This window comes from Triticum dicoccoides, chromosome 2A (assembly GCF_002162155.2).
Source record: "Triticum dicoccoides isolate Atlit2015 ecotype Zavitan chromosome 2A, WEW_v2.0, whole genome shotgun sequence".
Lineage (NCBI taxonomy): Eukaryota > Viridiplantae > Streptophyta > Magnoliopsida > Poales > Poaceae > Triticum > Triticum dicoccoides.
Window position 1 is genome coordinate 449,813,889 of NC_041382.1, and position 22,296 is coordinate 449,836,184.

A 22,296-nucleotide genomic window follows, 5' to 3' on the forward strand; every position below is an offset into this window, starting at 1 on the left:
ACACACCTCATATCTCATACCTTGCCGCCCTCCACCTACGTCTCGCCCCCACACGCACACCTTCACAAAATAAGTATCTATATTTTTAGGCAACTACAGTTGTGGACTGAGCAAATCCCTCTATCATGCAATGCAACTCCAGTCGCTTGTACTTTTAGAATTACCTCGTTTGTGCCTTTCTTCGGCCGTTTTGCTTGCCTTGCTTCTTTAACTTCATCAACTTCGTCTCTTGTGCGCTCTTCTACGCCTGTGCCACGGTTTGAATTTCGATTCATTCGACCATGCTTATGTCTAGCGGTGTTGGTTGATGGAGCCGCTGGTTTTTTAATAACAATGTGTTAGAAAGCATGCATGATATGTGAATGAAACGAACAAACAAAAACATCTAATCGAAAAGGATATCTAAAATAACAGGGTACCTCCTGTTGTGTGGGATATGTCAAAAGCAAAAACTGTCTGAAAAATAGCGGCGATTTCTGTGGTGAGGACTAATTTATGGCTGCACTCTATGGCCGCACCAATGGATCCCACCAGCTAGGAAACCTGACCGGTTTCCGAGGCCAAGGAGTTAACTTTGAGACCGATGTGCGTGAAAGACTGAGGCTAACTTGTCGTAGGTCAGCAACGCGGACTGGACGATGAAGGAGGCATTCCATTCTAATGAACTTGCTTGATATATATGAGGGTCACACAACGATACACAATAAGGTGATGCCTTGGTTCTAGGGGGTGTGGCTCCGTTTCATTTTGAGGTAGTAGTGGTGGTCGTCGCAAGACCCACATGTCGCTTGCAGTAGTGTTCATTGTAGAGGTGGTCGCGAGGGACATGATTCCGTACACACCCCGAGCAGAACGGACCCGGGGAACGTAGTCCGTCTCGGCGCCGTTAGATCGGTCGCCCCGGTTCCAGACAACGGTGCCAGTGAACCGTGTGTAGACGGATCTGACGACGAGGTAGCGCTCGGCACTGTATGTGGACGGATCGGACGGTGAGGTAACGCTCGGCACCGTACGTGGACGGATCGGACGGCGAGGTAGCACTCGGCACTGTACGCGGACGGATCGGACGGTGAGGTAACGCTCGACACTGTACGCGGACGGATGGTGAGGTAGCGCTCGGCACTGTACGCGGACAAATCGGACGGAGAGGTAGGGCTAGGCACTGTACGCGGATCGGATCGGATCGGTCGACAAGGTATTTGACGACGGACGGACAGCGAGATAGGCATCATGAGCAGTCACACACGTTCAAGAAGCAAACTAGCACATGCTAAGTGCTAGACATGAGCAACTTTGCAATCCACGCGTACGTGTTGGCTTAGCTGCTGCTGATGATGGATGTGTGATGGGTGAGGACGCTGGATGTGATTGCTAGTGATTGCTAGCTACGCATGCATCGCGCGCGGAGAAGTGATCTAGCTATTCTATTCAGCCCGTACGTGGAGGGTGCGCTCGGAAAAACGATCGAGCGCAGCGGCCCTGGCTAGCCGCGTCCAAATTCTTCAGTAATGTCGGTCACATTAGTGAAGCTCTAAAAAAGGTTGCATGGCAGAAATCATGCTTGATGAGATCAAAACAAAATATATCAATAGGTTAACATGTTAGATTCAAGATGAAGTGGGCGGATCAACCTACAGGACCAGATAATCAACGTGTGGGAGCAGAGGCGGAGCTTCGTTGGGGCTAAACCGGGCCGTGGCCCGCCCAGGATTTTTCATGTTATTTTTTATCCTATGCTCCTTTGTAGTGTATTCAGCCCAGTCCACCATAGCGCTTCTCCTCCGCCACCACGTGGTCGCCATCGCCCCGGTCGCCGCTCCGTCAAAGCCTCTGGTCGTCCTCGCCTCTGCCCCTGTTCTGCCCCAGCCGCCTCTGCCTCTGCTCAAGCTCACCGCCATCCCTGGTCGCCGGCCGCCTATGACCAAGTATCCTCTCTCACGCGCACGACATGGGGCTCAAGAAAATCAGCGTCGCCGGAGCTCCTTCATCTCCTGCTCTACCTTCTCTCTCGTCGAACTTTCTTTGTATTTCAATTGTAGGATAATTAGTGGATGCTGAGATTTCTGAATACGCTCTTGAGTCTTGACTTCTTAATCTATTTGTGCATATCTATACATACCTCCAGAACACAACATGTCCTGAAATTGTTATGCGTGATTGTTCAGAGAAGATGATTTTTTGTACTAGAAGGTGATGTATATTTTACTATTTTTTTAGAAAAGATGAGTATATATCATTGTTGAGGAAATCGTTAACTGATAGTTGCTCGGTTGGCTGGGAAGTAGGGGATTAATAGGCTAATCGGCAAGTTAATCGGCCATTTAATCAATTACTCGGGTGATTAATCAGTTAATCGGCTACTCGGTGACCCTACGAGTAGGGATTAATCGGCAAGTTAACTGGTTAATCGGATGAATTCTTGAACAGGGGTATATATAGAATATGATATACACTTTTCTGAGAAATTTTGTAGAAAGAAGATATTACTCCACTTTGGTGTGTTCAGATCGTGATTGTGTAGTTTGGGCAATTGACATGAATTTTTGTGGTTGATCTATACTTACCATAATGCTCAAATTTGCTTCATTTTGATAGTGAACTTCTTAAGCCTTAATTCGGAACCAATTGTGTATGAAGATCATCTTGCCTGTAACTTCTTTATTAAACATAGAAGGTGAAATTCAATGAGAACAAAAGGTATGGAATACTGAGTAATGCAATGCCTAAAAAATTGTGCTTTTTCTTTAGCTCAGCCCGCCCAACTTTTTTTTTCAAGCTCCGCCACTGTGTGGGAGGCGGTTGACCGAAGAATGTTTGCAAAATTTGTTAGGCCACGACAGTTGTTCGATGCCAAGCAACGTGTGGGAGGCGGTTGACCGGAGAATGTTTGCAAAATTTGTTAGGCCACGACAATTGTTCGATGCCAAGCAAGTCATTCCCAATGACGAAGACGAGGCAAACCCTGACAGATCGTTGCCCCAATTTCGGTCATCAAAAGGGCAATCCCCTGTTTCATGCGTGGCGGATTGGTGCGGATGCCCCTAAGTCAACAAAAATGCATTTTTCATAATTAAACTCAACATTTAAAAATATGGGAGTTGGCAAAATGGTAGTACATTATTAGTTTCAATATGTGTTTGAAATAATTTGTATTAAAAATGTGTTTAATTTTTTTCGGACTAAAATTATAGAATCCTAGCTGTGAAACACTGATTTCCCTAAAACAAATAGTAAAGTGGGATAGGGAGCACTTTTGCCAGTGTGACAAAAACAAGTGGCAAGCCATGGCAAAGTTGGTCACCAACCACACAGGCCCTATGTGACTACAATCTTGGCGTTACCCCAAAGGCACATGGCCATTTAAGCATCATCAAATCTATGGAAGGATCATACACCAGGGAACGTTTTCATCCCAACAATCAAGAGAGCTAATGAATCCCAACAGGCTAATGCTTAGATTGCCGCGATTTGAAGATGTTCTCCTTGTAGTACTGCAGCTCCATGATGCTCTCTCTGATGTCGTCCAGTGCCCTGTGGTTTTTCTCCTTTCTTGGAGCTTGCTTTCTTTCTGTGAACAGTCAAATCAAATAAAAAAGAGGTAAATACATCAGAGGTCTTAGAACTTGCACATGGCAGTCATTTTGGTGCACAAAGTTGCAAAATACGTGTTTGTGGTCACTAAACTTGTGAGGCCGTTCAAATACAGTCACTCTCACCGTATGTATGCGTATTCGTAATTGCCAGCATGACATGGGCCCGCTGTAAGCTGCTGTAAATGTTCTTGTATGATAGTTTTTTGTAGAAAAGCCCTCAGCTCTTCTTTTATTTACATAGGAAGCCCCTCAAATAAAAAAAACAGTGGAGGGATTTCGATCCCACGACGTATTACTGGGTGGCTCGCTTGGACAACCACCACAACAACAGTACCTAATGATTAATTAGCACGGCAACCTTGTACATCTTATCAACGCAGACTGAAAAAATTTAATGAAGAAATCTATCTAATAACCTGTGCAACCAGCGGGTTCGAACCTATGACATGGTGATTCACTCGCGCATAAGCTAACCACCAGGCAACTGCGACATGTGATGTAGTTTGTGGACAAACAATGTATATGTTTTTTATCACTCTTGTTCTATGTAAATACGTGCCATTTTAAAAACTGTTTAAACATTGTAAAAAAATGTTTGTGTAATTCAAAATATGTTCGTGCATTAAAAAAGCTACACGAACAGTTTTTTGAACTATGCAAACATAATTGTACATTGTGTAAACTGCACGAATATATATATATATATATATATAATGTGTCAACATTTTTTTAGTGCAATGTACATTTTTTAGTTAAACAAATAATCTTTTATAAAGTTTAAATATTTTTAAAATAAAAAATATTTATTTAATGTAATATAAATATTAACTTGTTTTACTAATGACTTATATCAACAAAATTATAATTTAAATATTATAAACGATTAAATATTCATACCAACAGTTTAGACTTTAAATTATGAATATTGTAAACTATACAAACATTGAACTATACAAAATGTGCATATAATTATTGAAATGATTGTATAATTAAAATAGTTTATGAATTTAATTTTAAAAATTATTAGTATAATAATAATAATAATAATATTTTTATTATTCATAAATATTATTTGGAAATAATACATGAACAATTTTTTATGATCCATGAATTTCTAAAATAACACGAATAGGTTTAACGATACAACATTTTTTTAATTATGAATATTTCTAAAAGATGCACATTTTTTGAATTATGAATATTTTAAAAATTATTTCTGTTATTTTTATACAAACATTTTTATAATTTATAAGTATTATTTAAGAATAATACATGAACAATATTTGAAAGTTATCTTATTATTGGCATTATAATTTACATACTGTCTACAAATTTTTGTAAAAATAAACAAGTGCAAAATAGGTCGCGTGGACCGCAGACCATTTCTGCTCCATGAGCGTTTTTGTTTTTGTACATTAAATGTAGTTATCCATAATGGTTCTGTACATACATGTGGTGCAGTGGCTGGGACGTGCATTGTTCTAGCATTAGGTCGAGGGTTTGAGACCTGGTCGTCATACTTTTTTCGGATAAATTATCGCTCATCCTGAGAGTTAGGTCCCATCAGTGGTTGACTTTTTTTGCACAAAAAGAAAAAGAAGCAAGGGTTTTGTGCAATAACGCGTCCATGTGTCATTGACAGTGGGCCGTGCCATGCTGGCGTAGATGGATACGCCCGCGTACGGGGAGGGTGACTGTATTTGAACGGTCTCACAAGTTTAGTGACTACAAACACGTATTTTGCAACTTTGTGCACCAAAGTAACCATTGCGTGCAAGTTCTATGACCCGTGGTGTATTTACCTCAATAAAAAAATAAACAAAGCCTTGTCATGTGGAGAATTTCACAAGTATTCCATGCATATTTCAAAATGAAATTAAAATATACTAGGTCTGCTCTGCTTAGGTAATCAGCGGTTGCGGCGAAACACATAAGGTCAATTTGAACCAATTTACCGAAAAAGGCTTTCGCCCCGCTTTATAAATAAAGCAAAAATTTGAACCAATTTCAGTTTCCAAACCACTATCGAATAACCAACAAGTATAATCAGGAGGAAATACGCCCGAATTGGATGAAAGCCTTATAGTCCAATAGCACTCAAGTATGTTTCCCACCTCACTAGCTGATCTTTAAGTCTGCCCCTATGTAATCGTGAGTTCTCTGCCAGCCACAGGAATATCTTCAAACCGATTAAATCAAACCAAAACATCGTTGCAATTTGCGAACACTCAAAATCTGTTCAAATTTTACACCACCTAGCAATATTTTTCGAAATTAGCAAGATATGTTTCAGACCAACTTTATTTTCAAAATATAGGCATACAAGCTACCTCACAGTACATTGTCGGCATTTGGCACATTAATGAAAATAAATACCAAAACGGAATGATTTCACAATAAATCAACCTCTAGAATGCATTTTGTTGGGTTTTGAGTCCCCAATGGGACTCCGGCGGGGATGAAATCAAGATTCATGTTCTGTTTTGAATTACAGACACTAAAAAAATCAACTAATGTCGACTACAAATCTCAATAGAATGCTCAATAATTGTGATCTGCAGATCTTTATGTTTTGGCATATACGCCATTGCATAGCAGGTGGCCTCAGAGCCTAGCGACAGGTTATATAACTAAAAAGATTATAAGTTATGGAACTTTTTAATTCAACTAGAGATTTTTTTTTTCCTATGTGAAAATACCAGTATTCTATCAGGGTGGAATATGCAAAATACATTAATTTATTTGTTTACAAAAGTCAACCTGAAAAAATAGATTTGGTTGAGTCCACTAGCAATACCATACTTGTATAATCTGGTAACTGATGAGAACACACCACAATCAAATTCTGCAACACTGCATTGAGAAATACTGAAGAATAATTTACCCTTGGGGAACCAGCGGATGCACAGAGCCGTTATGCTGCTCACATCAACTATCACATGAGGGAATATGCCTGCAAGCTGTGGCATATACTCCTAGATATAAAAAACACAGGTGTCAGCAGAAAAGTTGCAAAGTAAAACTGAAGTCCTACTCAATCCACATGCAAGGATACTGGACTATTTTTTCACAATAATATCTACTGGAGACTAAATAAATGTATTTTTTATGGACAGTTAAATAATGTATTCGGTATATGTACAAATCAGGAGCATCAATCGTAATAAATATGCCAAACAATCTAAAGGTCACCTGAAACATCTAGAGAAGTGAGGACATGATAAGATTGTATGAACCATTTCATTTTTAGCAGATAGCTAAGGGAGTTTTTTTCTCTTGCTAACCTTCAAAAATAGTAAATCTGTATAGATAGAATTCCCAGCAATCAATGGAGTCGCTGAACCAATATACCTCCTAACAAAGTCTAGCACCTGAAAATAGCTAACACAAGAAAATTTTCATTACGGTGGATAAAGAAACATCAAAGAAGCAGATAAGGACATTTCCGAGAAATATAATACTGGCAATAATTAGAAGGGAACAACAAAATACTTGTACACAATAGACTAGCAGCATGCCAGCATCACACGCTAGTATTGACCAAGGCGAGCAGAGCAGCAACTAGTGCCTAATCACTGGCAGGATAAATCGGATAGGCGGGTGACGCGGCATGGAGTTGCCTAGCACCACCTAGGCGGTTAACTTTGAGAACACACATGCACAGAGAACAACCCAGTGTAACACTAAACATATAATAAAAAGGGCAGCCCGGTGCATGTAGCTCCCGCTTGCGGAGGGTCCGGGAAAGGGTCCGACCGCTTCGGGTCTATTGTACGCAGCCTTTCCCTAACACTAAACATATAATCTAGGAAAAAATTGGTGTAGGAATTACAAAATAATGCATTTTGTTTGAAATAAACAAATGAACAGTCGTGTTAGAAGGTTTCCTTTAACTAGGGATGTTGGGTAGGTAGGCAAACACATACTCCCTCAGTTCCTAAGATATAAGGTGTACAAATCTTTGAGAAAAAGTTCAGATTATATGGTGTATTGCATTAGTTGACAATTTGACCCTTCCACTAGCTACAGTGTGCATTACCTTCTAGAAAAAAGGAGATGGCACAGCACATCCCGTCTGTTTTGTGCATGCGTGTAGGTTAGTTAGGAAAGATTAGACATGGTGCATATCCAGCCGGCCTTAGTTTTAGGGGGAAAAAGAAATCTTGTTCCATTTTCTTCTTCTTTCAATCGTGTGAACATATTCGGCCATCTCTCTTCCTATGGAGAATCAACATGGCAAGGACGCGAACTCCCATCCCATGGAGACGGCCACCTCTCATCCCATGCAGCCGGCGACCTCCCTTCTCAACGACAAGGAGATCAAGCCGGCAGACTCCGTTTCCATAGACAAGGAGGAGGTAAAGCCTATGACCTCAGTTCCATTGGACAAAGATCAGATGAAGCTGGCGACTGTGCCATGCTTCATGTGTCTTCAAGTGCCCAGGACAACGAACGACTTAGTAATGAATTGGCTCACGGACATGGCTTCCTACAAGTGCTCCGGCTGCAGCGAGACTCAAGTTTTGTTCGAGACGCACTCAAAAGAATTTTCAAGGAGCAGCTCCGAGTATAAAGGCAGCAACAATGAAGACAATGACAGCGGCTCAGATGCCGGATTGAAGATTAGAGTGTTTGTGAAAAGCAAGTACGAGACACCAAACATGTAAGAGTTGATCGGTAGCATGATTTTTTTTGTCATACCTCCACTTTGAATGTGTTCCCGATGTACTCGATGCCGGTTCGAGCATTAATAAAGTTTTTGTCGTACTCGATGTGTGAGCCGGATGTATTCATACAATTTCACAAGACTTTGAGCATGCACATGTTAATGAGCATACACTTATTTATGCCATTGAATAAATTAAATGTGTTGTTCACCATGGTATTAGGAGTACTACTCATGCTACCGATCAACTCTTAAATGGCTGACGCCCCATACTTGCTTTTCACAAACTCTCTAATCAAAATCGGCATATGCCCCCCCCCCCCCGCGTCGCTCCTGAGCTGGGCGACCCGGGGGCGCAAAACCTAGCGCCGCCGCCGGCCCTCCCGCTCAGCCGCCTCCTCGCCGCCGCCGCTGGCGGCTTAGGCCGCGATGGTGGCGGCCCCCCTGTTCCGAAACGGAAAGGGGCCATCCGGCTGGTCCCGTGCGACCAGCGGACGTCTGGATCTGGGGCGGCGGCCCTGTGAGCTCTTCGGACGTCGACGGCCGGTCGTGGCCACGAGGGTGGCGCGTCGGCCAGATGTGGCGAGTTGGAGCTCTGCTGCGGTCGAAGGGTGGCGTCTTCAAGGCTCGGACGACTCCCGCGGCCCGTCCTCCTGGCAGCGCTCTGCGACCTGGTGCGGTCGCGCCGGCTTGCCTTGCTGAGCTCGCGCGCGGTGCTCCTGGGGCGCCGCCGCTCAGCTTTGCAGCTACCATTCTGCAGTCTCTCCGTTTGCCAGCTCTTGCCTCCCTCTTCATCGTCTTCCCGCATTTCCAAATCGCACTCCCCCCTCGACCACCTCCTTGCGCCAGTGCTGATGGCCTGCAGCGGCACTGTGGGCGCCGAGACCTGTGGAGGCGCGGCCTGCGGCGCGCTCGTCGTCTCGTGCTGGTCGTCCCGGCAGACAGCGATGCTCAGTGGTATCCGGTGGCGGCGATTTTGGGCCTCCCCTGCCCAGATCCAGTCCTCGGTGTGCCGCCAACCGGCGCCTTTGTGGGCTAGAGGAGTTGTGCCGGCTCTAGCTGTGGATTGGTGAGGCTGAATCGGGTCTGTGCGGCGGTGCTCTAGGAGAAATCCCTGCTCACTTTGTGTGAGCTGACCACGACGGCGCCACCACGGCGTCGTACACCTTTTCAGAGGCGTGGTCTTCGAGCTCTGGATCTGCTTCGGCATGGTACATGCCGTCTTGCTGTAGGATGTGCTCAAACTTCAGGTGAGAACCTTGCTTCGACTATGTTGATGCCGACGGCAATGGCGTCTATGGACGTCGTCTTCCTCGCAGGAGGTGCCGCCGTGGAGCTCCAGCACCTATGGTACTTTGCTTTGTGGTCACCGGGTGAAAACCTAAGATCGGGCTCGCCGGATCGGATGATGGTGTTGTGTCTTCGACAGCACTACCTCCTTGGAGGCGTCATCTTGGAGGCCCAAACAACGGCTCCTGTTGCCGCGCGTGGTTGAGGGTGGTGCGTTTGGTGGCGGTGGTGCGGCCAGCTTGGGGCCGACGGTGGTGTGCTTTCTTCTTCATGTGTTTCTCTTCGGTTGTCCTTCACGTGGTCTCTGTCCTATTGTGCATGCTCAAGACCCTCCCATGGTTGCCGTTGTGCTGTGGCGAGCTTCGGGCTCTTGGTGTTGTCTTGATTCACCTTTGCTCAATGATGACGCCATGATGCCTCCCCAACTTGCTAATCGTTTCGACCGCCCGTGGCGGATCTCCCAGTCAAGGTTCGTGTTAAGGTATGACACTCGTTGATTATGGATGATCCTCTGTTGTGCCGTGGGGCTCGGTATGCACGCTGGTGCAGTGCATTAGGTTGTTTGCAGAGTCTTGATATTGTGATCCCTCGACAGCACCCCACATCTACATGTGTCTCTCGTGGTGTTTGTCTTTCTGCCTGCTAGTTAGGTCATGCCTTCTCCTGGGTGGCAATTTTTTTCCTCATCTTCTGTAACCTTGTTACATGTACGGTTTTCGGCCCGGTTTCCCTCATAAACAGGTCAACTTGTTTAGGTTTTTGATCCGGTTTCCCTTATAAACTGGATCAACCAAAGTTTAAGGGGTGACTCTTGGCTTTGGCAGCTTTTTGAGCAATATATTCAGGTGGGGATCCTCTCCCCCCCGGTGACCGTTCAAAAAAAAACTCTCTAATCTTCAATCCGACGTCCGGGTCGCTGCCATTATCTTTATCATCTCTACCTTTATACTCGGAGCTGCTCCTTGAAAACTCTTTTAAGGGCGGCTCGAACAAAACTCGAGTCTCGCCGCAGCCGAAACACTTGTAGGAAGCCAAGTCCGTGAGCCAATTCATCACTAAGTCGTTCGTTGTTTCGATCACTTGAAGACACATTAAGCATGGCACAATCGCTGGCTTCATCTGATCTTTGTTCAATGGAACCGAGTTCATAGGTTTTACCTCCTCCCGGTCCATGAGAATGGAGTCTGTCGGCTTGATCTCTTAGTTGAGAAGGGAGGTGGCCGGTTGCATGCGATGAGAGGTGGCCAGCTCCATGGGATGGGAGTTCACGTCCTTGCCGTGTTGATTCTCCATGCAAACAAAGTACAAGAGACTGACGGATATGTTCACACGAACGAAGGAAGAAAAAGATGGAACAAGGTTTCTTTTTCCCTAAAACTAAGGGCCGGCTGGATATGCACCATGTCTAATCTTTCTTTCATAACTAACCTACATGCATGCACAAAACAGACGGGATGGGCTGTGGCATCTCCTTTTTTCTAGGAAGGTGATGCGTGTTGGCTGTAGCTAGTGAAAGGGTAAAATTGTCAACTAATCCAATACACCATATATTAACAGTACCTATTAACAATCCAATACACCACATTCTACTAATCCAATACACCATATCTTAACTTTTTCTCAAAAATCTATACACCTTATATCTAGGAACGGAGGGAGTACATATTAACAATACCTATTAGCAATTTTCTTTCCAAGGTTTCAAGTAGAATGTGCTTTAATTATATGAGCCCTTTCAAAGAGGTCAGGCTACCGAAAAAAGGACTAAAATACCTGTTTCTCAGCATCACACTCAGAAATGTCACTCTGCAATACTTGTTCTGTCAGTCCTAAAGTGGTCACAAGAGCAAAAGATTAAATTAGCAAGTCCTAAATTGGTTACACGAGCAAGAGATTATATTGACATGTCATTTTTTAATACTATAAGGTATTTACCACTGGCACCATGATGGGTTTTACACCATTCATTCATGTTGTCTAAGCATTCCTTGCTCTGTCTTATAACCAAATCAGGACCCTGCAAAAGAAGGTAATAATAGCTATGTTGAGCACTATGTCTTGCGATGTCATACAAACAGCGACAAAGAAATGACAAAGCAACAAATTGCCGCCATAACCTCAGATGCCCAAACACAATGTAAGTATGACATAAGTACATAGCCAGAGTCAGTGGTGATTGTTTTACAGGGTGAATTTGCCAAACAACATGATCATTTAAGGTTGCAAGGGGATTCTTAGAATAAGAAAAGATTATGCAAAGTAAACATCAGAAGCTGATGGCATATCAGTTCGCTACTGTAACACCCTCGATGCGACTATAGCTTCCACGTGTCGAGGCACGACTTAGAGACATAATCGCATTGAAGGCATATGTCGTAAGTTAGGCAATCTTCACAACATCCCATGTAATATGAACAATAAAGGGGAGATAACATAGTTGGCTTACACTCGTCACGTCAATCAAGTACATAAATAACATTACATCATCCAAACACTCATGGCCCGACTACGGCGCCAAAATAAAAGAGAACCCAACATGCGACACGGTCCCGATCACCCCCAACTGGGCACCACTACTGATCATCGGAAAAAAAAACATAGTAACATTGAGAGTCCTCGTCGAACTCCCACTTGAGCTCAAGCGCGTCTCCTGGAGCGGAATCATCAAGCCCTGCATCTGGTGTAATAGTAATCTGTGAGCCACAAGGACTCAGCAATCTCGCACCCTCGCGATCAAGACCATTTAAGCTTATAGATAAGGCAAAGTAAATATATATATGTGGAGCTGCAGCAAGCGACTAGCAAATAGAGTGACTAACTTATTCGCAAAAGAGAGCGAGAAGAGGAGGCAAAGCGTGAGCGAGAAACTAGAGAACCACCTGCGCAAACATTACTCCAACACCGTGTCCGCTTCCCGGACTCCACCGAGAAGAGGCCATCACGGTAACACTCAGTTGATTCATTTTATGTAGTTAAGGTTCAAGTGATCTACAATCGGACATTAACAAATTCCCATCTGCCCATAACCGCGGGCACGGCTTTCGAAAGTTCAAATCCCTGCAGGAGAGTCCCAACTTAGCCCATGACAAGCTCTCACGGTCAACGAAGGAATAGACCTCCTCCCCAAGACGTTCCGATCAGAATCGGTATCTCGGTTCTTCAAGACACTTCGACAGGTTAAAACAAGACCAGCAACACCGCCCGAATATGCCGACAAATCCCGATAGGAGCTGCACATATCTCGTTCTCAGGGCACACTCAGATGAGACTAGCTACGAGTAAAACCAACCCTCAAGTTTCCCCGAGGTGGCCCCGCGGGCAGCTCAGTTCGGACCAACACTCAGAGGAGCACTAGCACGGGGAGGGAGGGGGTTTAAATAAGATGACCCTCGGGCTCCGGAAACCCAAGGGAAAAAGAGGCTAGGTGGCGAATGGTAAAACCAAGGTTGGACATTGCTGAAAAAGCTTTAATCAAGGCGAACTATCAAGGGGTTCCCATTATAACCCAACTGTGTAAGAAACGCAAAATCCGAGAACATAACACCGATATGACGGAAACTAGGGCGGCAAGAGTGAAACAAAACACTAGGCGAGAGGCCGAGCCTTCCACCCTTTACCAAGTGTATAGATGCATTAAGATAACAAGATAATATAATGATATTCCAACAAGTAAATAAATGTTCCAACAAGGAACAGCCTCAAATCTTCACCTGCAACTAGCAACGCTATAAGAGGAGTTGAGCAAAGCGATAACATAGCCAAACAACGGTTGGCTAGGACATGATGGGTTAGAGGTTGACATGACAATTTAGGAGGCTTGAAAGCAAGTGGTAGGCATCGTAGCACTGACATAGCAAAAGAGCGAGCAAACTAGCATAGCAAAGATAGTAGTGATTTCGAGAGTATGATCATCTTGCCTGCACAGTTGTCAGAGTTGACTGGATCCTCGAAAGCAAACTCAACGGGCTCCTCGTTAGCGAACTCGTCTCCCGACTCTACCCAAACAAGACAAACAAGCAACAAGGACACAATCAACCACGTGCAAGAAACAAACAATATAAAGCAATGATGATATGCTATGCAAGATATGACAGGAAATGCAAGAACCTGGCCTCAACTTGGAGATTCAAAGGTGCCACTGGAAAGATAAGATGAAATCGCTTGAAAACGATATAAAGAACGCCGGAATCGGAGTTACGGTTTGGAAATGGCAAGCGATTCAAATATGACATCGGTCTGCGGTTTACAGCAAGTAGCCATCTAAATGCAATGAGATGAACATGCTACAGCACCCAAATATGGCATAAAAATACATGGCAGGGATGCATTCAAGATGCTTAACCAAAGTCTAGCACTGAGCTACGGTCAATTCATCCATTAACAGGTTCAAAAAAGTATGGCAAAAATGCATATGACAAACAGATCTCAGACTTAGTGAAATTAACACTTGTCTGGAATTTCAGATCAGGTAGCACTCTTCGGAACAACAAAACCACATGCTACAGGACCTGAACATGGCAAAGAAAAGCATGACATGGAGCTATTCAAAGAGCTTAACAAAAGTCCCTTAGTGACCTTGAGCCAAAAGGGATCAGAAAATACAATTGCAAGCATATGAACATAGCAAAAACATAATCAGGTCACAGACTTAGTGAAAACTGGCACATGCTGAAACATAACTCAAGTAGGCATGTTTACGAGCTCGATGCACTCACCGCAGTGCAAGTCATGACAAGCTAAGCATACACCCATCAAGAAGGCACAAAATGCAAGCTAGACATGGTAAGAACAATAGCATAGCATGCACGGATCAACTACAACATCATCGGCAAAATTGCAAACAAGTTGACAATCTGCCCAGATTCACAAAGTAGCAAAAGTAGAGCTCGATTGACTCAAATTGGGTGCTCCATAATTGCAAACAAAAACATGAATGAATAGAGCACTACAATATTAACAAAACATCCTTACTGATCATCCTCAAAAGAGGCACGGATCACTAGGAAACAACATGAACATATAACAACATGAGATAAACAGCTCAAGGACTTAGTGGAATTGCTAAGTCCCTGAAAACAGAATTAACAAGTGCACCACTTTGCAAGCTTGTGCTAGTCACCACACATATCACAAAAATACATGGTTGCACCTCTGAAAAGATGGCAAAACCCTTAACAAAACATATGTAGAGCATCAGGACATAACATGCATACATTAATCATGGCAAAAATGACAAAAACCTAAATGGAGCAGCAGATCTGACAATTAACTCAAGTAGCACTCTTCTAACAGCATTTCGGGCATCAAGATGAACTCAAATGAAAATGATGCAATGGAATGAAATGATGTACTCTCTGAGATGAACATTTTGATATGCTATATACATGAATCGGAGCTACCGATGCAAAGTTACGAGGCTATGAACATAAGCACTTGAACTGCAGACTTAGGAAAAATTGAGAGGTCAACCCCTAAGGTTCGTCCCAGATCTGGATCGGCACGCGAACCGAGGATCGCCGGAGGAGCACTGTAGCTGGCCGGAGCTCGTCGCGGACGTCGCCGGAGTGGAGAGGAGACCGGAGCCGGGGCCGGATCCGGCGTGGGGGGAGGCGGCGAGCGGCGCGGACGCCGAGGCGGCGCGGTGCCGGCACGGACCGGCCGGGCAGCATGCGGCGAAGCTGCGGCGGCGCGGCGCCGGCGGGGATGTGGTCTGGGTGGCGCCACGTGGCAGCTCCCGGTTGGGGCGGCGGCTATGTCCGGCCCGGACGGACGTGTCTGGCCAGCGCGGGGACGAATTTTAGGGTTTCGGGGGAGAAGGAGATCCGAATTTCGGGGGGTCTATTTATAGGCATAGAGGGAGCTAGGAGAGTCCAAATGAGATGCGGTTTTCGGCCACGCGATCGTGATCGAACGCTCTACATGATGGAGAGGGTTTTGATGAGTTTTGGGCCAAATTGAAGGGGTGTTGGGCTGCAACACACAGGAGACCTTTTCGGTCCCTCAGTTAACCGTTGGAGTATTAAACGAAGTCCAAATGATACGAAACTTGACAGGCGGTCTACCGGTAGTAAACCAAGGCCGCTTGGCAAGTCTCGGTCCAATCCGGAAATGTTTAATCCCCACACACGAAAGAAAGGTAGAAATGACCATCGGAGAAAAACAAAGCGCCGGAATGCAAAACGGACAACGGGGAAAATGCTCGAATGCATGAGATGAACACGTATGCAAATGCAATGCACATGATGACATGATATGAGGTGCATGACAACGATAACAACACATGGAAACAAAAACCCGAACCCGAGAAAATAAATAACTTAACGCCGGAAACGATAAGAGTTGAAGTACAAATTGAGAAAGGTACATCCGGGGTGTTACAGCTACTTCCCACTAGCCTAAGGCCCCGTTCGGTTCGTAGGTTTTGTACAGGAATTTTGGAGGAACACTATTCACACAGGTTTACTTTCCCCTGTAGCGTTTGGAATGCAGGAATACATACATTAATCCAGAGGAAACTAGCTCCTTCGATGCCGATTCCATAGGAATTCGAATTCTAACATCCGCGTAGAGCTCATTTTTCCCGCGAAGACCGAGGCGAGGCGCTCCGGCAATCACTGTTAGAATCAGTAGGATTAAAAAAACCAGATGCGTAACGTGTGAGGTGAGAGTGTTGGAGGTAAAGCTGCCTTGTTTAACCCGTGTAGCTAATTTTAAAAATCCTGTAGGCTACTGTTCATGCAGTGCTTTCCTATGGTCACCCGAACGCCCATTCTGGCAACTTTCTCGTGTTCTTTACTTCCAGCGTTTCACGCCTACATTCCTTCTCCATTCCTATGTTTTCTCTCATTCCTGTGTTTCGTATTCCCACGAACCGAACGGGGCCTAATTTTACAAAATAAACGTATAATAAGAATTGACCCATCATCTAATAGTGTTTCCTTCTCATTGACTCTTCACTTACATAGTCCTGATGCGATTGGCAATCTTATTTAACTGTTTTGAACTACTTCAATGATAACGAGCTTGGAACAACTCATTAAGGACCACAGATTAGTGTGCCTTATCCACATACTCAATGAGGTAGCAATGGAAGCAGCTTCAATAACAATGAGGCAGAGTAGTCTATAAGAAACTACTCACTTCCAAACTCAAGGTCAAGAAATAAGTACCACGACAAAGGTGTTACTGAATCGAGAAAACTAGCATATCATAAGTTGTGGAAGCTACTCACTTCCAAAACACGAAGCCAAGAAATATGTACCACAACTTCATAACATTGTACGTAGCATTAGTTTAAAACTCACCTCTATCCGTTTGGTAAGTTTACCATCTGTTATAATACAAGCAATCTCCAGTATGCGGTCTTTTCTGATATCCAAACCTAAACAATCAGAAACCAGCATCCGGCATGTTAGTCAGAGTGTTGACATTGTGTAAAATTGATAATACGAGTTCCGACAGAAGCAACAGAATTTCAGTTTGACATACCACACATCAGTTAGAGGAGAACAATAACAAGAAATGAAGTGAAATGCCCACAAGGCGCAGTTCACATCAGAAAACAGCAAAAGAAGATTATTCTTGACATATGATACCAAGGAAATCAGTAATGGGTCGTACATTGCTTCGGGCAGAGTAGATATCATGCACTGTAAATGACTTCCAACCAACTGTTCTCATGCATCTTTTTTCATTTTAACGTAGTAAACTATAAGTTGCAAAACTTGAACAAAAGAACATGTTGAACAAATTAGAAACCGCAAAGGTTTACTTGTTGTGTTTGCATCAGTCTTGGTTGAATGGCAGATGTTAGTACTCAGTAAACTGGCCTTACTAACTTATTAAACTGGTAACACATAGCCCTGGCTTATATAGAATATCGGGGCCCTAGGTTTTACAAGATCCTTGTCAGGTACGTCGGCGGAGGGGTCCTCCTGGACTCCGGCTTCCTTGTCTTGTACGTCAAGGCTTCCGAGTCTTCCTTCTATAGGACCCGTGGGCCAGGATGATGGCCCAGGGCGTAAACCAACCTACGGGGCCTCGGGCTGGCCTACTTGGGCCAACTTCCAGTGAAGTGGGGCACTCCTGGGCTGTAACACCGTCAGTAACCCCTGAACCGGTCTCCGAGCTTGGTTGCTTAGTGGACAGGGTCAATCTTGAATGCCGTCTTCTTGAAGCTCATCGAGATCGGAACTCGTTCTCCGACCTAGCCAACCTCCCATGGCCAGCAAGCTCCATGAAGTCGGCTCATCCATTGGGAGGACGACCACCTCTGGTCGTGATTTGCTGATGAAGATAGTCGACCTCCCTGGAAATGTTTTCGCGCCAAGCCAGCTCCCGCGAGCTGATTTCCCACCGAACACTTTGTATAACTTCAAATGACGTACAGCCCAACCAGGGACCAAGCCAGACTTCGGACCTCACCAAGAAGTCCGACTCCAAATATCTCGACGGACTCTGGCTGAATCAAACAAGTGGCAAGAAGGTTGGTTCTATATCCTGGATGTTAAAGTTCAGGGTACCTCTTTGGATCGGTCTCGTCGAAGCCTTTAGCATGGCGCCTAGTGCGTCAAGCACACGCCGGCTAACACGAAGGAAGTAACCCGGCCCCACAAGGCAGTGTGGAGCCTCACCTTGCAGGGGTTGAACATGGTCGGGGTGATGATGGTAGTCCTGGAGCAGGGCATCCAACCTCTTAAGGCCAGGGCTCATCCAATGTCCCTATATCATGGGTTAGCTGCTCGTCTCGACAACCGACTTTGAATGTTGTTATGGCCTCAGCGTCGGTGATGTCTATGACGTCATTCTTTTCCTTTAGCCATCAAGCAAGGTACAGGCGAACCAGCTCACCGTCTTCCTGGATAATACTATTAAGGTCATTCGCCTCGCCAGCCTCTGGTAGGTACCTCGGAAGTTGACGATGAACTCCTCCTGCATGTCGTTCCAGACATAGATCTACTTGGACGGCAAAGTATTTAACCAGGGCCGGGCCGATCCTTTTAGCATGATTGACAGGTACTTGATGGAATGGAAATAAAATCCCCATTGGCTAGCTGAACCACGGTGATGTAATCAGTCAACCACAGCTCTGGGTTCTGCTCTCCTTTATATTTATCAATGAGGCACAAATGAAAGTTTTTCAGGAACTTGTAATTGACAATATCATCCGCGAAGCACGTGGGTTATAGAGGTTGCAAGCCGATATCACTCCAAAATGCAGTGACGACCTCACGTTTGTCGTCTCTGCCGATGGCACGGCCATACTCGTTGAAGAGTTGTCGGCCTGGCCGCCTGGCATTCTCGCTAAGCCACGCCAAGCGCTGCCTCTCGGTTTCTCCAGGAGGCTGGCAGATTTGCGCATTGAAGCGAGAGGTCGTCCTCTGATTTACCAGTTGGCGGTTGTTGTGGCTGTGGATCAGCTGATCCGGTCTATGCGGGAAGATCGCATGATTCTTCACCCTGGATGTCGAACTTGCAGTATTGTTGTGAATATCGCTAGTGGTGCCCGTCGTGCTCTTAGATCTAGAATAGACGTTTTGCTGAACCACTGTCGTCTTCAAGAGTTCCACCACCTGCTCAAACCTCTCCCAATCTAGGTGGTTGGCGGGAAGTGTGATGTTTCGGAGCTCTCCAACCACCGCCTGCGTGTTCTTAGCCAGCGTGCGGAAGGCGAGAAGCTCGGGAGATGCCGAGGCGTTGAGGGCGTTGTTCAATGCCCGGCTCTAGAGCGCCAACCCGGCTGCGTTTGTCCGTTCTCCTCTAAGCATCTCTGCGGATTATCATAGGTAGTTTTGCCGCCGATACATACGCTCTTTCTCCTCCTTCTGCTTCTTGAGGGCTGCCTGGAGCTTCTTTCTCCACTCATCAAGCTTGACGCTGGCGAGGTTGTTAACCGTGATTGGCGTGTTGACCCAGTCATCATCGATCTCATCCTCTTCCTCGGCCACGACGTCGTGGGCACGGGAGTTCACCATGTAGCAGGCATAAGTGGAGGTTGTCTGCCACGAGCGAAAAGGCGGTGCAGATGGGATTGCTTCCGGGCAGCTCTTAGCTGAGTCGCCCATCTCCTTGTCGAGGTCTTCAAGCTCCTCGGTGTCGCCGAGTTCTTCGATGACGGTGTGGAGCGTGTCGATGTTGGCGACGGTGTGGGAGGTTGGTGGGTTGAAAATTTGTGCTGGCCACGCCAGGCATGATGCCAAGCCCTGGAGAATGAGCTTGTCGCAAGAATCGATGACGGACTCTAGGTTGCCGACATGGACGACTCGGCCTGCAGCGAAGGTCTCGACTTGGCCAAGGTGGCCTGTCGAGTCGGCGACGTAGCACATCGCGCCGAGAGCAAAGATCTACCCCGCTGTGAAGATGTTGCCGTCAATCGAAGATCCCATCTGGTCTCTGAGTTCGCCCTGCGGGACCTGTATGGGCCACCACTATCGAAGTTATTTCCGGCAGATCCCTCGATAGGGTATCCTGGCTAGGCGAGTAGATCGGATGGGAAATAGGGGACGAGTTTACCCGGGTTTAGGCCCTCATGATAGAGGTAAAACCCTACTCCTGCTCATGTTGTGTTATTGTGATTGGGCGTACAAAGTACAAGGATGATCAAGGGATTGAGTTCTTTAATACTAGCCCTGCCTCGGCTTATAGAATATTGGGGCCGTAGGGTTTACAATATCCTAGTCGGCTATGTCGATGAAGGGGTCCTCCTGGACTCCGGCTCCTTGTCTTGCACATCAAGGCTTCCGAGTCTTCCTTCTATAGGGCTTGTGGGCCAGGATGATGGGCCAGGGCGTAAACCGGCCTAGGGAGCCTCGGGCCGGCCTACTTGGGCCGGCTTCTAGTTAAGTGAAGCACCCCTGGGCCATAACACTTCTGTTCACACACATGTGCAGAATAATTGGTCTGAACATTGATTGAAGTTGAGGACTAAATTGCATTAAGCCTATTAAATTAAACATTTCAATATAATATGGAACATACAATATACAATATGAAGGAAGACAGTCTCACCGGTCATTTCCAAGTCAATCCACACCAATGGCATCTTGTATTCACTTGACGATGAACCAAGTTTATCCCCATCGTAATTTACAATCATTTTGTTATTCGTCATGCCACTATCTGCAAGGATGTGATTTTTGAATCTCATAAGAAGAAATGAGAATAATTAAAACGTAATAAAAGGGAAAAATTATAGCATTTAGTTCTCTTTTAAAGTAATAACAAGGCAGAACTTAAGTTATAATGCCACTGCATCGTTCAATTATTTATCATGTAGGGGCAAGATGAAGATGGAGTTACTTGATTCCATCCATGATCCAAGAGAAAAAATGGGCGTTCCTGAATCCTGATTGTGAAGAGATATGCACTAGTTGTCCATTATGTCGCTTTGCCTGGTAGGTTCATTTGGATACTGAATGATACAACTTTGTGCACACTACACAAAATGATTCCTCCTAAAGATTTAGTGTATTCGGAGCATCACGAACATGATTTAGTGAAGTGATCAGGTTTTAACACAAAAGAAATACTTGATACACATGCTGCACATGCAAATGGCAAGAAGGCTCAGAACTCATGCTCCAACCAAGCAAACAGCTTTAATATATTTTGTTAAATCGGTGAGTTGGAATATTCCGTTGAGTTTTTTTCAAGTACTAAAGGTTAGTGGTGCAGGACCGGACCTGATTTCTATGGAAAAAGAATCAAAACATTATACCTAACACATTATTGTTACACTACTACATTTTGATCCAGGAGTAAGGGCGCATTCAACAATGTCCTGCCAAACCTCGCGATGAGTAAAGCAAATCTTATACCACGGACTAACAGGAGCACACAATCCCAATCCATCCTGTGAGGAAGCGAAAGAAAAAGTGCGCCCTTACCGGGTTTCCTGGGGGCGGCGGCGGCAGCAGCTTCTGGCTTGCTGGATGTCGGTTGTTCCACTTCCTTTCGATCGTCCTCGCCATCCAGGTCAAGGACAGCAAACATGTTGGCAAGATTAGCCATCCTCTCCCAAATCTCCCCAGATTCAAGATAAACCCGCGTAAAACCTGCGGCGTTCCGGTGCTGATCAACTAAACAGAAATTTCTTGGTGGAATTGGGGAAAGAACATGCCAGGTTCGACAGCCGACAACTAGTATGGATAGAGCAACTGAAGCTTCAAGGATGGTTCACTTCTTAGCAAATCCCTGACTGGATTGGGAGGTGGTCTACACGTACCGCGGCGGTTGCTTCGGATCTATGGGCCCCGCCGCCGCCGCAGTGGCCGCCGCCGTAGTTGGAGGAAGAATTGATTATAAGACCTAATTTCTACACAACGGGATGCAAGCGGCGTACGGAAGGGCAAAAAGACGATGATTCCCGGTATTTGGGCGCAAGTAGACAACATATCTATTTTTCTTACGTTGATGTGCTAAAATCTTACTGTTATTTGGCACAAAGAGTAAGTTCTTGTAGCAATCATCATGATTTACCAGTCATCTTATTGATAAATATACTTATTACTCTCTTCATTCCTAAATATTTGTCTTTTTAGAGATTTCAAATAGTCACCACATACGGATGTATAGAGACATATTTTAGAGTGTAGATTCATTTATTTTACTTCGTATATAGTCACCATTTAAAACCTCTAAAAAGACAAATATTTAGGAACGAAGGAAGTACTTGATATGAACTCATTTAGCAAGTTTTCTTACACAATCACCATGATTTATTTGACATCTTATTGTTAACCACTTATT

General features: G+C 45.0%; 1 protein-coding gene across 3 annotated transcripts; it reads right to left on the bottom strand.

Annotated features, from left to right (window-relative positions):
- Positions 1–3,186: 3,186 nt before the first annotated feature.
- On the bottom strand, positions 3,187–21,910 carry LOC119354853 (oligoribonuclease-like). Of its 3 annotated transcripts, none has more exons than XM_037621601.1 (10): positions 21,773–21,910; positions 21,435–21,602; positions 20,557–20,667; positions 16,854–16,930; positions 13,467–13,544; positions 11,485–11,566; positions 11,323–11,378; positions 6,878–6,964; positions 6,478–6,568; positions 3,187–3,568 (listed from the first exon to the last, which is right to left on the bottom strand). In XM_037621601.1, exons 2-10 carry the CDS (start codon positions 21,556–21,558, stop codon positions 3,447–3,449), a joined length of 828 nt encoding a protein of 275 aa, XP_037477498.1. In that variant the 5' UTR covers positions 21,559–21,602; positions 21,773–21,910; the 3' UTR covers positions 3,187–3,446. The 3 variants fall into 3 exon arrangements, with proteins under 3 accessions (XP_037477498.1, XP_037477500.1, XP_037477499.1); XM_037621602.1 differs by lacking the exon at positions 3,187–3,568 and adding an exon at positions 5,411–5,848; XM_037621603.1 differs by lacking the exons at positions 13,467–13,544; positions 21,773–21,910 and having other exon boundaries at positions 21,435–21,558.
- Between the last annotated feature and the right edge of the window lie 386 nt (positions 21,911–22,296).

Coding starts and splice junctions, on each gene's coding strand:
- LOC119354853 (XM_037621601.1), bottom strand. CDS start 21,558: ATGGCTAATCTTGCCAACATGTTTGCTGTCCTTGACCTGGATGGCGAG. Junction 11,567..13,466: donor CAACTCTGACAACTGTGCAG/GCAAGATGATCA, acceptor CTTCTTTTGCAG/GGTCCTGATTTGGTTATAAG. Junction 6,569..6,877: donor CAGATTTACTATTTTTGAAG/GTTAGCAAGAGA, acceptor TTTTATATCTAG/GAGTATATGCCACAGCTTGC.